General features: G+C 33.9%; 2 protein-coding genes and 1 non-coding gene across 3 annotated transcripts; 2 read left to right on the forward strand and 1 right to left on the reverse strand.

Moving 5' to 3' along the window:
* Positions 1-8,612: 8,612 nt before the first annotated feature.
* On the forward strand, positions 8,613-10,211 carry LOC136200655 (uncharacterized). The gene is made up of 4 exons (XM_065991079.1): positions 8,613-8,865; positions 9,463-9,522; positions 9,665-9,711; positions 9,930-10,211. Exons 1-4 carry the CDS (start codon positions 8,704-8,706, stop codon positions 10,015-10,017), a joined length of 357 nt encoding a protein of 118 aa, XP_065847151.1. The 5' UTR covers positions 8,613-8,703; the 3' UTR covers positions 10,018-10,211.
* TRNAR-CCU (transfer RNA arginine (anticodon CCU)) lies at positions 9,012-9,084 on the forward strand. The gene has a single exon. It is a non-coding gene; the product is annotated as a tRNA-Arg (tRNA).
* A 756-nt stretch (positions 10,212-10,967) lies between the features above and the next one.
* LOC136235025 (protein NRT1/ PTR FAMILY 5.10-like) lies at positions 10,968-13,973 on the reverse strand. The gene is made up of 4 exons (XM_066024537.1): positions 13,587-13,973; positions 13,283-13,500; positions 12,039-12,562; positions 10,968-11,938 (listed from the first exon to the last, which is right to left on the reverse strand). Exons 1-4 carry the CDS (start codon positions 13,678-13,680, stop codon positions 11,137-11,139), a joined length of 1,638 nt encoding a protein of 545 aa, XP_065880609.1. The 5' UTR covers positions 13,681-13,973; the 3' UTR covers positions 10,968-11,136.
* Positions 13,974-16,997: the final 3,024 nt, after the last annotated feature.

Here is a 16,997-nt window from a genome sequence, read left to right on the forward strand (position 1 = left end):
GTCAGGACGCTACTTTGCCAACGTCCAAATGGTTGCTTCCATCGCCGTCGTCGGTGTTCCCTGTTCATCCGTGTCCGATGAATATGGATAGCCTTGGTGAACAACCTACTGTAGATTTATAGGTTAACTTCTAGGAACGTCTTGCTCGATTCCATAGCGGAATTAGTGGCTCCACTAATGGAAAGGGGACTTCATCAGATAAGGGAAGTAGTTCGAATGCAAAAGAAGATAAGCGGCAAGATAAGGAAAATGAGTTGAGTAAAGAGGAATAAGTCTTAGTTATTAATGATAGGGGTGGGCAAAAAAACCAGTCAAACCGGTAATCCGAACCGAAAAAAGCGGTTAACCGAACTGGTGGTTTTCTTAATGGTTAAAAAAATATATAGGTACCGGTTTCGGTTTCGGGTTAGAGTTTTAAAAACCGCGGTTAACGGTTAACCGAACCGTTTAATAAATATAATTTTTTTTTAAAAAATTAATAAATAATTATATAACATATATTATATAACATAGAATATAAGATTAAAAAAAAGTTTTTAACATAGATTATAACCTATATTAATATAAATATATAACATAAATTATACTTGAATGTAAACTTGATGGATTAATGTTGTAATAAGTACTTTGACGAAATATTATTTACATTTCTTTATGTTTAATGGATTGTTTTTTAGTTCGGTACTTATGTTTGAATTTTGAACTTTTATATAAATTCGTTTCGTTGAAATTTTTGAAATGTGTATTTTAATATTGTTTAAAAAATTTAGGTTTGGGTAAAATTTATGGTTAACCGTTGATTTTTGGTTAGCGGGTGAGAATTGGTTAAAAACCGTTAACCGAAAAACCTAACCGAAATTAATGGTTAACCGGTTGTATGGTTAACCGATTGATATGGACCGGTTTCGGTTTGGATGGTTAAAAAACCGTTGATAACGGTTCGGTTAATTTTTTTGCCTAATGGACCGGTTAACCGAACCGTGCCCACCCCTAATCAATGACACTAAGAGGAGAAGGCATGAGAAAAAAATATGCTTATGATAGGCCTGGGCAGTTTGACAAAAGCCAATTGGGTTGTGCAGTACTGAATGAGCAAGATGATGGGTAAAAAAACTTGTATATGATGGGACCTGGAGTTCAGGCCTAGCCATAGCCATCGGTACACTAAGCTGGAACTGTCGAGATATGGATAACCATCGGTCAGTTTGAATGTTTGCTGAGTTAGTAACTCATTTTAATCCACAATTTATTTTTTTAATGGAAACTAAATGTATCGTTCGAAACTTGAGGCAATAAAGTGTAAGATTCAGTCACTATTCAAAACCAAGGCCGCATAGACTGCCTAGGTCCCGCCTAGGCGTTTGAAATCGAGAATCCGCTCCGATTTTCTCCGATTAATCCCTCTATGCGTTTTTTTTGCTTGTAGGTGATTTTTAACTGCTTGGGCTCCGCCTAAGTGCCACCTAAGCAACGATGAACACAAGGATTTTTTATTATGAATTTATTGTTTGCTTTATTATAATTCACTTTTGAGTTGTTTCAATAATATTGTTATTAAAATGTTCATGTTTTCATATTTTAAATATATATGTTACAAATATAAGTGTTTTTATATTAAATAATTTTATATTATTATTTTTAGATAGTATAATACATATTTTAATTGAATTTATATAATAATTTATTGATTAACAAATGAAAAGTACAAAAATACAAATCCGATTAATCCTTAAGGGCCTTGACCGCCCGGCTAGCACTTAGTGATTTTTACAACCTTGGATTCAGTATAATGGGGTTTTTAGTGTGGATGCAGGTGGTGGTCTGCCCTCTTCTGGAAGGCTAATAACTCGACCCAACTTCTAGGTTTCTCCAGAAATCACATTGATATTCATGTAACATGCCATAACTCTATCACGTGGAAAATAATTGGGTTCTATGGCTACCCAGAAAGACATCGCATGTGTGACTATTGGAACCACATCAAACTCCTTCACCAAAAGTCTACCTTAGCATGGCTCTTAATGAGGGATTTCAATTATTTTCGATACCTGTCGAAAAATAGAGAGGGTAATAGGCACCCAACTACTCTTCTGCATGGCTTCATTGAAGTTATCAATTTCTGCCAACTCGATGAGGTTCCTATGACTGGGCATAAGTTTACATGGGAAAGGGGTAGAAACTCCTCTGCTTTCATCAAAGAAAAATTGAATCGAGCTCTTGCCTCTGGTTCTTTGTTTGCTTAATTCTCCTTGGTGAACATTGCAAATCTCGAAGCTCCCTCCTCCAATCACAGTGCTCTATTCCCATTCATTGGTCGATTAATGGTAAATCGCACTCATCGCTTTCGATTCGAAAATTGTTGGGTAAATAAGCTTGAATATCATACTAGAGGTTGGGATAAGTCAGAAAGATCTGAAGTTCAATGTCGTATTTTTTCATGTGGGGAAGAATTGAATGTTTAGGGAAATCAGCTACGACACCATTTCCAAGAGAAGGTCTGCCATTACCGTGTCTCATGACGCTGACGACTTCATAGACAGTTCTAAGGTTTTCTGCCAGATGTTGAGAGATTGTGCCTAAGAGCCTTTGTTGTTGGGGCTCTAAGGCCTCGTCTTCTTCTTTCGTCATTTCCAGAATTAGGTCGTGACTGAACTGTTCAATTCGAGGCACCTCTTCTTTAGTTATTTTCTGGATGTCCGTTATGGAGAGTGCACTAATGCAATGAATTTCAATGGAACTATTCAAACGAGTCATCATTGTGCCAGTCTATGCTCACCGTACCAATTTGATGTGATTGAATTCTGAGAGTCCACATGTCAACCTGCAATTGTATAGAAGCAAGGTCAAAAGGGGGTTGTTGTCCGGTGAACCCTCTCTGATGCCTAAGTTAGTTTATGAAAGGACTGAAGGGTGATCATAATCAGTAAACAAAAGATGTAATATAAGCTTAATATAATGAATGAACTTGTCACATTAACCTGAGCTTACTCTATTTATACTGATACCAAGCTATATAAGATGATTATGAGTTGTGGAGAGGGATGGACCATGTAGTAGGAGGAAGTGTGGTCAGATATCGTGGCCTGATATTCCTCAAACTAATTAGGCCCGTGGTTATCGGGATCCGATCATTATGGTAAAGGTTAGATCCTTGACTGGGTCTAGTGAGACCTCCATAATCAAGCTTCATGATACACATTCGTACTACTTGATTTGGACGAGAATATGCCATGTACTCTCTATCTCTAAGAGTTGGTTCGACCCTCTTAGACACCGTATAACAAAATTATATTCCTATGATATCACTAACTTTGTGGTATTTGCTAAATATGACTCTTACCGAAGATCATCCCTGTGAGGTGCCATTGGGATCACCGGGGAACACTCTAATGCCAAAGTTAGTATCGATATTGAGAATAATAGTAACTAACAAAAGCACTTTAGTAAATCAGAATACCTAAAACACCTCGAGCTTGAGGTATTTATATTGGATTCTGTAACCATCTGTAATTAATGATATAGCATGCAAACAGTCTTACTATTAATATTATTTATCACATTTATTGCTCATTCTTTGATTTGTCCATTCTCACCATTGATATGCCATTAATGGTGTTAATTCTTGAGTTGCTTATTCTTGAAGATGTTTCAGGAGGATATAAAGGCGGATATATACAATGTGGCAGATCCCCTTTGCTTCACCATGGCTGGCGTATGTCCATCTTAAGTGGATCTAGGTCTAAGCCACATGGCCCTGTATTATGAGGATAGGTCCTTTTTATCCCCTATTTATTATGTTTTTTCCCCAAAGTTAACATACAAGTGTTATCAAAAGCCCACCTAAAACGACTTCAAAGTCCTTTAGGGATGTTCGTATTCATGGTGTGCCTAGGATAATTATTGCTCTATTAGGCGCGAATTCCCTTACCACTTGGATGGAAACACGTGGCTCACTAGGCCAGATTTACGAAGCGCCAATGACTTTATTTTTTAACAAAGGTGATTTCTTTATGTTTGGAACACCATTTATTCGTCTTCCTCCTAGAAATTTCCTAATTTTAAGGATGTTGTTCCATTTCTTTGGAGCTTCCATTCTTGATTTCTCAATAGTTACATGTAAGTAGTTACGACTGCAAGAGCCATCTTATCTAGCTTGGAATATCGAGTTTCAGCGTCTTTCAACACCTTACTGACATAATAAATGGGAAATTGCTAGCCTTCCTCTTCTCGAATGACTATTGTGCATGCCGCCTTATCTGTGACAGATATAGGTATAAATTTCCCCTCGGATTGGTCTACTCATCAATGGTGGTTCCGTCAAGAACTATTTTATGCCTTCAAAGGCTTGTTGGCAATCTAGTGTCCATTCAAAGGTTTTCTTCTTCTTGATCACTTCATAGAAGGGTATGCATCATCTAGCTGAGCATGATATGAATCTTCACAGTGCAATGATTCACCCATTCAGCCTTTGGACTTCTTTCACATTATGTAGATCTTTCATCTCTAATACTGCCTTTACCTTGTCTGGATTTGCTCCTACCCCTTTCTAACCGATGACATAGCCCAAGAATTTCCCTGAAGTGGGCCCAAAGGTGCATTTCTCAGGGTTAAGCTTCATATTGTACCGTTGGAGGACTCGTAGGATTTCACTGATATCTTCTGCATGTTTTTCCATAGAGACGCTTTTAATGATCACATCGTCCACGTATACTGAAAAGTTATTCCTATCTTTTCCTTCGAAAATTTTATTCACCATTCTCTGATATGTGGCTCCTGCATTTTTCAACCCAAAGGACATTACCTTGAAGCAATAAGTTGTTTGATGGGTAACGAATGAAGTTTTGATCCGATCTGACGGTTCCATCTGAATCTGGTGATAACTGGATTTGACATCCATGAAAGAACATACCTAAAATACCTCAAGATTGAGGTATTTATATTAGATTCTGTAACCATCTGTAATTAATGATATAACATGTGAATAGTCTTACTATTAATATTCTTCATCATATTTATTGCTTATTCTTTGGATTTGTCCATTCCCACCATTAATATGTCATTAATGGTGTTAATTCCTGAGTTATTCTTAATAACGTTTCAGGAGGATATAAGGGTGGATATATACCACGTGGCGGATCCCCTTTGTTTCACCATGACTGGCGTATGTTCATCTCAAGTGGATCTAGGTCTAAGCCGCGTGGCCATATATTATGCCAATAGATCCTTTTATCCTTTTTATTGCGCTTTTGCCCCAAAATTAACATATGGTGTTATCACTTTGATATGGAAGTTTCCACCTAGACCACCCAACATAGGTGTCTTCAAAGATCTCCTCTAGGATTTATCCGATATATATATATAATTTGATACAGGCCCGTCCCTGAGCCTGGGCAGGAGGGGCGTTTGCCCAGGGCCCAAGGATTAGAGAGTACCCAGTTATAGTAATATATAGTACTAAGTTCTTTAAACTATACTTGATTAAATTAAAAATATATATATTTTGATTAAAAACATCATCATCAGATTCTTTCCAAATTAAAAACGTTGACATTAGATTAAAATTCAAAAAAAATTATACTTGATTAAAAATATGAGCATCAGTTACCAAATTTTCTAATTTAGCTCAAATTCTTTCCAAATTTTCTAATAAAAATATTGGACATCAATTCCCTAATTTATCTCAGGGCCCGTTTGGTAAGATGTAATGGGCTTTGTAATGGAATGCCCATTACATTGAAAGGCCATTACCATGTTTGGTTGCACTTCAAAATTTTGTTGTAATGGAATGAGAAATCCATAGATTAAATTTTGTTTAACAACCATTGTAATCCTCATTACATATAAAAATGGATTGAATTCTCATTACATTCAACAAGTAATCTTAATTTCTATCTTTAAAGTTCCATCTAACCTCTCATTTTTCAAATCTCACTTCTCATCATTTTCAAAAACGCAAAAACTAGAAAACCTAAAAACGAAAAAAAAGCAAAAAAAATAAATATGAAAAATAAGAAAATGAGAAAATAGAAAAAAACGGTGAAAATGGAAAACGAAAAACGAGAAAAATGTTAAAAAAATACTATGAAAACACGGAAAATTATATACTAATTTCACGATTTTCATGTGTTTTTTTTATTGATTTTAATTATGTAAATAAAATTTGCGATTATATTTAACTAAGTAAACATAAGTAATGTAATGCTAATTACATTTCATCATTTTTTTAACCAAACATGGTAATGGAATCACCATTCTATTCCATTACATTACGGGCTCGTTTGGTTCGCGGAATAGAGGGGGAATAGAATAGCCTATTCCTAAAGAATAACTATTCCCACCTTTGGTTGATTTTTTTTTATGGAATAGCTATTCCATGGAATCCCTATTCTTTGATTTCATGGAATAGCTATTCTTCAATTTAGGTTAGGAATAGCTTATTCCTAATATTATATTTTTGTAATTTACAAAATTATCCTCCATTAAATCCTCAATCTTTTCTCTAATCACTTTCCCAAATCTTATAAATTTTGGTCAACCCATAATTTATATCATATAAAACGTGAAAAATGGAAAAATGACGAAAACATTAAAAAATGTAAAATACGAAAAATATGAAACACAAAAAATGTGAAAATGTTACAAACACGAGAATATGCAAAAAATAAAATACGCGAAAAACATGAAAACGTGAACAAATGCGAAAAACACGAAGACGCAAAAAAAAGCAAACACACGAAAAACATAAAATAGGAATAGTGCGAAAAAGTGACAAAACACGAAATATTAAAAAACGTGAAAAATAAAAATACGAAAATGCAAAAAAAATACGAAAAATGCTAAAACACAAAAACGTGACAATATGTGAAAAACATGAAAATGCGAAAAACGCAAACAAAACACGAAAACGTTAAAAACAAAAAAAATATGAAAAATACGAAAAACATGGAAAAACGTGAATAACACGAAAAAGTAACAAAATACAAAAAATACAAAAACGCGAAAAAAAACAAAAAAGGGGAAAAACCGAAAAAACTAAAACGTGAAAAATCGAAAAAATGCAAAATAAAACACAATAACATGACAAAACGTGAACAAACGGAAAAAACAAGAAAACTTGGGAAACACGGCAAAACATAAAAAAACGTTACAAACGCATTTTTCGTGTTTTTAACACTTTTTCATGTTTTCGTGTTTTTCGATTTTTTCACGTTTTTCATTTTTTTTTCACATTTTCGTGTTTTCCACTTTTTTCATGTTTTTGTGTTTTTTACGGTTTGCACATTTTTTTGTGTTTTTTCATATTTTGCGTGTGTGTTTTTTTTTGTGTTAACACGTTTATATGTTTTCGCGTTTTCACCATTTTCCACTTTTATCTCATTTTTTTCTTTTGTTTTTGTTTTTTTTACCTCTCTTTTTTCGTGTTTTTATAATTTTTCCGTTTTCATGTTCTTATTGTTTTTTCGTTTTTAATGTATTTTTCGTGTTTTTTTCGTCTTTCGTGTTTCCCATTTTTCTATTTTTTATATATTTTTTAAAATAATATATATTAAATATTTGAACAATTTATAGTAAAAAATTAAAATTTTAAAATAAATAAGAAATTACATTTGAGGATAATATTGTCTTTTTAATAAAAAAATTATCTATTCCATTCTACCTTATTCCATCAACCAAACATAGGAATAGTAATTCCTAAGAATTTCTATTCTATTCTTTGCTATTCTATTCCTTTGGAATAACCATTCTATTCCATTCCATTCTATTCCGCGAACCAAACGGCACCTACAAGTTTGATTACATTACAATTGTGATTACATTACATTGCATTACGTCATACCAAACGCACCCTCGGAGTATTTCCATAATTATCTCTCACATCCATCAATCCTAACAAAATTATTAATTTATCTATCTCTTCTTTAATCACCAATCCCAAAGAATATTGAACGGTAATATTGTCCTTCATCTTCAGTTCATCTTCAATTCATCAAGCTATATAATCAATTTTGTTCTCTAATCACATCATTATGAAACTTCCAATTGCTAATAGCTTTTTTTTTGTCTTTGAAAAACGCTATCAGATTCTGATTTACTTGGTCTTCAGAGACATTTGGGAGAAACGCATCAAAATCTTCCAATTTAAAAAACTTAGCCCCTAAAGCCCGTTAAGTGAGATGATTTTTAGATTTGATTTTTCATTTTTCTGTTATCATGTTTTGTGCTTTGAAGAGCATAAAATCTATTAGAACTATTTCATAATTTATTACATTTGAGAATTTTGCATCTAAAAATACTCATAGACATCATTTTGTATAAGAAATTGGGTACTTAAAACAATATAAAATGTTTTTTTCATATGAAATGTTTTTATTAGATCGTTTGTTAAATGTAACAAAAAAAAATGCATTTTTAAGTAATATTCTTTTATACAATTAACTTTTTTATTTTATTTTTTACTTATATTTATTTATTAGGGCCACTTGGTAACTCGTCCTTGGCCTTTAAAATCTCAGGATCGGCACTGATATAGTCATCAAAATTGGAATTATATATTTATTGTGGAGGGAATAAGAAAGAAGAGAAAAAGTGGGAGCAATAAATAAATAAATAAATAAAGGCGTTTATGTTATCCACAATTCTGAACCTCTCAACTTACATTCACGAGTAGAAGGAGTGGATATAGTCTAAAAGCAAAGAAAGAAGATGGAGAAGCTCTTTAGGAATATCAACACCACCAATAAAATCATGCTGATCGTGCCTTCTCCTCCTACACCACTTCTACTTTCACATCATCAATTCACTCACACCAAACCCAGAATTGTCTCCACTTTTGCTGCAAAATCCAATGGATTTTCCATCAATTCAGTATGTATTTTTTTTCAATCTAGTTGAATATTCTCAACATTTACATTATTGATAAACTTGCATCGATGATAAGGGGAAACTGGGAATTGATGAGTGAGTTCTTAATTGCAAATGATATTTACTATTTATAGTACATTAATTAATTAGCGTCTGTAGCTCAGTGGATAGAGCGTCTGTTTCCTAAGCAGAAAGTCGTAGGTTCGACCCCTACCTGACGCGGTTCTTTTTATGATTTTTTTTTCATTTTGAAAAATAGATAAATTTTGAGGTATTTGAAGTTTGCAAGGAATTTAGAGAATGCTAAGTTTAGAAATTGCATAAATAATAGATCTTGTAAAATTTAAAAAATATAAGACTGTTTTACAAATCGGTTAAACACTTAAGTTTTTCATTTTAATAAAAAAAAATGTATTTTGTCGTGAAGCTTGTCGTTAAAGGATTTGTGAATCAATTTTTCATGTGAAAATAATAATAATATTTATCAAATCATCATGTTATTTAATACTTTTTAATATTTATATTATTTAATATTTATTTTTTCGAAGTTCAATTTTTACTTCTATCACCTGAGACTTCATAATTTACATTGCTTTGCAGATTTTTAGTGGCTGCAAAGTATGTGGAGGCAAAAATGCGATTGAGTGTCCAGGGTGCAAGGTTTTATTTTATCAACCTTGAATAACAAAAATATTATTAGTAAAAAGATATATCAAATAAATATATTTGTAGGCAATTTTTGTGGAGATATGATGAGAATAGAGATGAGAATTATATAATTAATAATAAATTTTGATCTCAGGGAACGGGAAAAAACAAAAAGAATGGGAATATCTTTGAGCGTTGGAAGTAAGTTCTTTTGCCTATTTCCCGACTACCGAATTATTTATATATAAAGTATGGATTAATTATAATAAACTTTCTAATGTTGCTTTGAAAATTATTTAAATGATTAAATTTAACAATTATAAATATTATTTATATCAAATTAAGTATAAGATATTTAATTGAAATAGTATACACAATCACATAAAGAGAAATGTAATATAAATTTAATGTGAATTTAGGTGTTATGATTGTCAAGGATTTGGAATGAAAAGTTGTCCAGGTTGCGGCAAAGGAGGACTCACACCAGAACAAAGAGGGGAAAGATAGATTTCTCATCTTATTCAAACCTATTATAATGTGTTCTCTTTTTGTAATTCAAATGTTATTAAGGAATTTCTGTGGAGATACAATGAGAATTCCTGCTTATAGGGGATCGTTGAGAATTCCTGCTTACAGGGGATCCTAGAGAGGCCATCGCCCCTCAATTCCGGCAAAAAATAATGAAAAATTAGTTTTACTGACGGATAATTCTAAAGCTAAACATAAAATTCTACCGATAATTTCATTAGTTGCGGAATTTGGGACGAACTTGTAGGTATGGAATTAGGGACGAATTTACCACTCATTCTTAATCTCCTGAAAATTTGTGTTTTCTTACCGAATTTTTGTCCATCGACCTCAAATTTTCGGTTTAGGTTCCGCCACTGCCAACAAAGATGTAGATCTTTACCTAATCCATCCCATATGTAGAAAAATACTTTGCCCCATCCCGAGAGAGAGGTCTTCAGCAGTCAAGAGCAGGTCTAATAGATATATAGCTGAGTTCATCTCGAAACTGAAAGATAGAGACACAACTACCTAGACCCGGCTTCTGACTACGACATCTCACAGCATAATGATTCAGAGTCAAGCCCAGTTCATCAACCTACTTCTGATGAGGCAGATGAATCACCAGCAAGGGAGCAATATTCAATTGCTAAGAACAATATTCCAAAGAACTTATGAGGAAAATAAATAGAGATTCTTCATTTCTATTGGGACGGATTCTTGTCGAGATAAGAATCCCCATGGGGATAAGGACAAAGATCACCGTCTCCTTTCCCAATTCCCAACTCATTCCATATGTAGAAGAATACTTTTTCTTATCCTCAACTCGTAGACAAAATAAATAGACATTTCTCATCCCTAATAGGATAGACCTCTGTCGAGAATGAATAAGCTTCATCTCGTTTCCAATTCTAATTCTGATTAGAACTAATCAAAATCTATATAAAGGTTTTATTTTTAAACAAGGTAGAATACATAAGAATACAATTAATTTTAACATGCCCTTTCGAGAACTTTTTTCTACTCAAAACTCTTTCTACTCAATTATCTCTAAGTCTCTTATTTTGCTATAAACGGCGAACCTTTCTTACACGACATCCTTTTAGTACAAGAACACACTTAATTTTGACATGCCCGTCGATAAATGTAAGACCTAGCAAAATACAAGTAGGCAAAGAAACCCAGTGCACTAAGTCCAGCAAGGAGGCAATAGAAATAATCAAGATGAGCCTTATTCAGATTGCTAGAAAACCAGCTCTCTTCTCCATTTCTACCACTTATTTTGTCAATGGCATACACAATAAAGCTACTTAAGAAGTTTCCTACCCCAATTACACTCAAATATAGTGAAAGTCCCACACTTCTGAAATCCTCAGGAACTTGATCATAGAAAAACTCCTGAAGGCCAACTATGGTGAACACATCCGAAACGCCACATAATACGTACTGAGGAACTAACCACCAAATGCTCATTGGAATCGTGTCGTTTGGCAGATCGATCATCCCATATTCTTTAGCTGTTTCAAGTCTCTTTTTCTCTACAATAGCTGCAATCACCATAGATAAAGCAGATGCACACATTCCGGTTCCGATTCTTTGAAGCATTGTAATGCCAGAGGGATTTCCTGTTAAGTATCTAACCACAGGGATAAAAACACGGTCGTAGACTGGAATTAAGACAATTATTGCAAAACCAATAAAGGTTTGAAGTGAAGCAGCTGGAATTTGAAAGCCTGCAGAAATTGTTCTATCCATTGTAACTCCTTGTTTTGTGAAGAAAGTCGTGGTTTGAGCAAACACAATTGCATATACCAAGCTAGTAGACCATATTGGAATAAGCCGAACAAATGCTTTTATTTCTTCGACGTGGCTAATACTCTGCGCCTCTCGATCTTCTGCTAACAGTCCCTCGCTCAGAAACCTGTCAATTTTTTTTTTTTTTGGTTGTCAATGATTCATGAATTATTTAGCCGGTGAAAAAGTCTCAAATTTAACAACTAAAAAGGTTGTTATATGCTCACTTGGATGCCTCAGAACTTTGATTCTCCTCTATAGATACGTGTGCAGATGTTCTTCGATATCTAACCACACCACGAATGGCTCTACCAATCTGTGTAAGTGAATTGTTGTCCTCCTTTTTTATACTATACCTATAAGTTTTAGTTCCAAGCAAGAAAACAAGTAATGCAGCTAACATCACCAAGCAAGGGATACCAAATCCGAGAACCCAGTTAAGGTTTTCTTGGATGTAGATAACAACCACAAGTGTTATGTTAATCCCTACAGCTGTACTAAAATACCACCAATTGAAAAACGAGCTCTTTGCTCTACTTTCCTCTGGATCTTGTCCATCGAATTGATCAGCTCCGAAAGCTTGAAGGCAAGGTTTATGCGCACCTTGTCCAAGAGCTACTAGATATAGAGAAGAGAAGAATAAGATCATCAAGAACCAAGGAGGTGAACATGATTTTCCATTGTTGATGTTTTCGCATTCAGAAATATCAAGTGAAGTTAGGGCAGCTGATAGTGTCAACAAGCCTAATCCCTGGAAGGCATTTCCATTTCAAGTCAAGTTGATAAGTAATTAACATTGGTAGCACATAACAAAATGCTAAAATGTCTAATTCTCATTCTAATAATTCATCTAAAAGCAAACTATTAACTAAAATAAAGATCATAAAAGTAATAAATATACCAGTATGAACTTGCCTGGTGAATTAAACATTAATCATAATGTGAAAGATACTTTATCAATTGGTAATGGAGCTATCCCTTTGCAGTTATTATGCATTATTTTTGTTCTACATATTCAATCAAACAGTTTGAGTTTCAGAAAGTTAAAATTTGATGTTTTTAAGATGGCAATCTATCAAAAATAAAGGACATTCCTTTCTAAGAAAGATGAAAAGTTATAAAATTCTGGATTTCATAAGAATTTCACTGAACCTATAACCCCACCATGAAAGGACTTTTGCTTTTCTATGAAAAAAGGACTTTTGTCATTCCTTACTACTAAATAAAAATAAACGAGACAAATAAGAAAATACCAAACAATCAAAAAAAATTACAACCAGTTTGAAAAATTCACTATCCATTAATTGACAAGGGATTATGAATTTGGTACCAAATCAAATCCAGTTGAATTTCTGCTTGAAGTCAAAAGTCAAAACCACAAAAATTTCTTATGGAAAAATCTCAAGTCTAGCAAAAGGGATTATGAATTTGAATCAAAAATAGATGGAGTGATTGATTGATAAGTAATTACCAAAATGTAGATCAAAGAAGCAACTATAACAGTACGGAATCGGCCAAGAAAGGAATCAGCAACAACCCCTCCTAAAAGAGGCAGAAGCGCGGCGGTGCCGGACCACGTGTTGACATTCTCAGCCGCAGTTGCCGTCGACTGGCCAAGTGGACCAGTAAGATACGATATAAGATTGGAAGCTATCCCAAAATATGCGAATCTTTCCGCCAATTCCACCGCTACCAACACCCAAAAACATGCTTTCAGCTCATACAATTTATTTATTAGTGCAATGGACGATATACAAATGAAATTGGGGACCAACCTATAATGAAACTAGCTGAAGTCCAGCCACCGGAGGTTGACCGACGAACCGGGTGGGCTTTGTAGTCAAGGAAACCATCCACCGTTTCATCCATGAGAAGTGACTTTTGAAAATGAAGAAGAAGAGTTGTTGGATCATCATCATAATATAATTAGAAGTCATTTTCTGCTGTTGAAGCGTGTTGCTCGTTTCTCTTTAAAACTGAATTTTCAATTTGTATGTTGAACTTGAAACCAAAACCATTCTTTTCAAATTGAAACTTCTCTATTTTCTTGCAATTTCACTTCTACGGTTGTATCTTAAAACCGCAAACTCAACCCAAACACATTTCATTTTTTTGGAAAGGAATAGAAAGTATTATTGAGTGGAAGACAAAAAAAAAAAAAAAGAAAAAAAAAAAAAAAAAAAGCAAATTGTCACTCACTACTGTAAGATAAAGAACTGACTGCTCGGGCTAGACAGTGAGCGGCACAGTTCGCTGACCGTTTAACAAAAAGATAGATACATCATCAAATAATCAATTCAGAGAGATATGAAATCAAATGATGTTCCTTAATCGCAAGAACTACTGATAAACATTCCGACCGAATCTCCACATTTTTAAAACCACAACCTTTAATCCATGATAGTGCCTCTTTAACAGCCATAGCTTCTATCAGAATCGGCTCAAAACATCCATTCAATCCACCATGACTAGCAAATAAACAAGAGCCCGTGTGATCCCTCAGAAATAAACGCAAAAAAGCAGTAACCCTCATTATGAAACAGGCCAGCATCAACGTTGCAGGCAATCAAGTTTCATAGTTATATCCCCCTGATACGAAGCTATTTCTTCGAGCAAATGCCATGTGTTCTCTATCTCCAAGAGTTGGTTTGGGCATTCTAGGCGTCACATGGTAGAGTTATATCCTCCTGATATCAGATGTCCCCCCTAGATCTAATTTATCATTCTTTAAGATGAGAAAGTATTGGCTTTGGGGAGTGTTGTGTTGAAACACAATTTCCAAGAGTTTTTTTATTATAATAAAAATAAATTAATTAAGGAAATTAGATCCCCAAAATTATTCAAATCAAAGGAATTAAAATAAAATTGATTTAAGCTAACTATGTTTGTTAAATGTCTTAATACATAAGCTTTAGATCAATGTAAATAAAGCAGGCCTTATAAAACATAAAGTAGAGGTGGCAAAATGACACACGACCCGATTACACGACACGAACACGACACGGATTTTTAGTGTTAGTGTTGAGCTTAATAGGTAATGTGTCATTTTTGGGTTGACACGAAACTGACACGCAAATTTTTGGGTTGGGTTAGTGTTGATATGTGAACCCGAAAACGACACGAAATGACACGAATATTGAAAATTATTGTTATATTCTCTCGTATTTTTTATGTCACTTTATTAATAAAAATAATAAAATTATAATTAATAATTACAAATATTGATTTGAATTTCCTAAATTGTTATAAACACATTACATGACCCTCTAACATGATATTATCGAACTTTTCGATAATTAGTGTTAATATATTAATCTAAAAATGATATAAAATGTTTAAAAACAGTAACATATCTTCTTATATTTTTAAGAGTTATTATTAATATACATGCATAACAAAATTACATGTAACCCGAAAACACGACACGAAACCGACACTAACCCGAACAGATTAACACGACTTTGACACGAAAGTTTTTGGGTTGGGTTTGGGTTTACTCTTTTTGACACGAACCCGAAATGACACGACACGAACACGACTCGAACACGATAATTGCCAGGTCTAACATAAAGGCCCAAAGACTGAACTTCTGGAACCAACAGGAGAAGCCCAAAGCTACCAAAGCCCAGAAGCAAAACAAACGGACAGCTGGCGTTGATCCTGTCACATAACGCATTTTCCCGAACTGGCAATAAGGACAAACTACAGAAGCCATGTCTCCTCAACATCTCCCTGCACATGCCTAAGTTAGAAAGTTGGCAAACTGCACGTCTGCTGATTCAGAAGCGCAGCTCAATATGATGGTTTTATCGAGCTTCTTGAGCTCTTTCTATAATGCTTCTAGCTTAGCCTCGACGACCTCATCCTTAACCGAAAGGTTCCTTTCCTTGGATGACAGATCAAGATTCAGCCGACCAGTGATGAGTCTGTTGGTGATTGGAGTCTGGTGTCCTTCTGTTCGGGAAGGGTCGTCTTCCTTCTTTTACCCGGACTGATTTTATGGGGGATTAATCAGTATCCCTTATGTTACATGCAGGGGGAGTTTGGGACCAATGGCATCGTACTAGGGAGTCTCATTTCCCCTTGACTAGGTGTCCAGATCTTTTATTCAGCTCTCTAAATATCCATCTCATCGATGATAACAACTTCGGACGGTGTGATGTCCAGTTGAATAGTTGGTATTTTTAGCTTTGTTCACATACCTAATGGTTTCTCGATTTTGATCACATGGACCTTAATGACTATGTAGTATTTGGTTATTCACAGTTAGATATATTGTAACATCCGTAATTTTATAGAAAGTACTTTTACAAAATAAAAGTCATAATATATATTATAATTATAATATTTTAAATTAAAATATATTAAATATTTTTAAGTGGACCATTAATTAATTATTTATTTTATTATTATTATTCTAACTATAATTGGATAAATTTTAATTACTTAATAATAATAATAATTATTATTATTATTATTATTATTAAAATCAAAATGAGAAGGGGGCGGGTGAAGAAAGCAGGGTTGGGAAAAAAACAGAACCTTTCATCCCTGTATGCGCAGCTTTTGCTCTTTTTCCTTTTTAATCTAATTTCGTTCATAACTCCTTATTTCGATCACTTTTTAGAACGAAAATTATACCATTAAATTCCTTGTTTTACGAGGAACATTTCAAGACCAATATTGATATTTTTTTTCCTGAGCAAAAAGTATGATGATCAGAGCGAGTATTTTCACCGGAAAAGTGTTAGATCTCCACCTTTTAGCCGATTTTAGTTGGGAAAAGGGTATACTTTTGGACTCTCCTAATCATTGGCTACCTCGTGATAGTCTCGGTTCGCGATTCCGGCATCTCCGGCGAACTTTCGGCGGCCGACCACCGCGCTCCGGCGAATCTCCGGGGAGCCAATAATGGATCAATTAGAACCTGAATAATTTGATTAGCTTTTGGGACTAGAGGTAAACTTAATTGTTTATGTTTATATATACATATAAATATATATTTATGTGAGTATCTATTAATGTGTTGTCATATGATAATTAAATGCATGTTGAATGATAAATGTTGAGTATTTGATTATCATTTGATTGGTACTTTATTTATATAAACAGTGATTTGATATCGGAGTTTCAAATGTTCTTTGTATGGGTGGATTTATCAATATAATGTTTTGTTTCTTTTGAAA

Source organism: Euphorbia lathyris, chromosome 7 (assembly GCF_963576675.1).
Source record: "Euphorbia lathyris chromosome 7, ddEupLath1.1, whole genome shotgun sequence".
Lineage (NCBI taxonomy): Eukaryota > Viridiplantae > Streptophyta > Magnoliopsida > Malpighiales > Euphorbiaceae > Euphorbia > Euphorbia lathyris.

What these genes read in the sequence shown, in the direction of transcription:
- LOC136235025 (XM_066024537.1), bottom strand. Translation starts at nt 13,680, where the DNA reads ATGGATGAAACGGTGGATGGTTTCCTTGACTACAAAGCCCACCCGGTT. An exon ending in TTCAGCTAGTTTCATTATAG is followed by an intron (nt 13,501 to 13,586) that starts GTTGGTCCCCAA and finishes GGGTGTTGGTAG; the next exon opens with CGGTGGAATTGGCGGAAAGA. An exon ending in CTTCTTTGATCTACATTTTG is followed by an intron (nt 12,563 to 13,282) that starts GTAATTACTTAT and finishes AATGCCTTCCAG; the next exon opens with GGATTAGGCTTGTTGACACT.
- LOC136200655 (XM_065991079.1), top strand. Translation starts at nt 8,704, where the DNA reads ATGGAGAAGCTCTTTAGGAATATCAACACCACCAATAAAATCATGCTG. An exon ending in ATGGATTTTCCATCAATTCA is followed by an intron (nt 8,866 to 9,462) that starts GTATGTATTTTT and finishes ATTGCTTTGCAG; the next exon opens with ATTTTTAGTGGCTGCAAAGT. An exon ending in TTGAGTGTCCAGGGTGCAAG is followed by an intron (nt 9,523 to 9,664) that starts GTTTTATTTTAT and finishes TTTTGATCTCAG; the next exon opens with GGAACGGGAAAAAACAAAAA.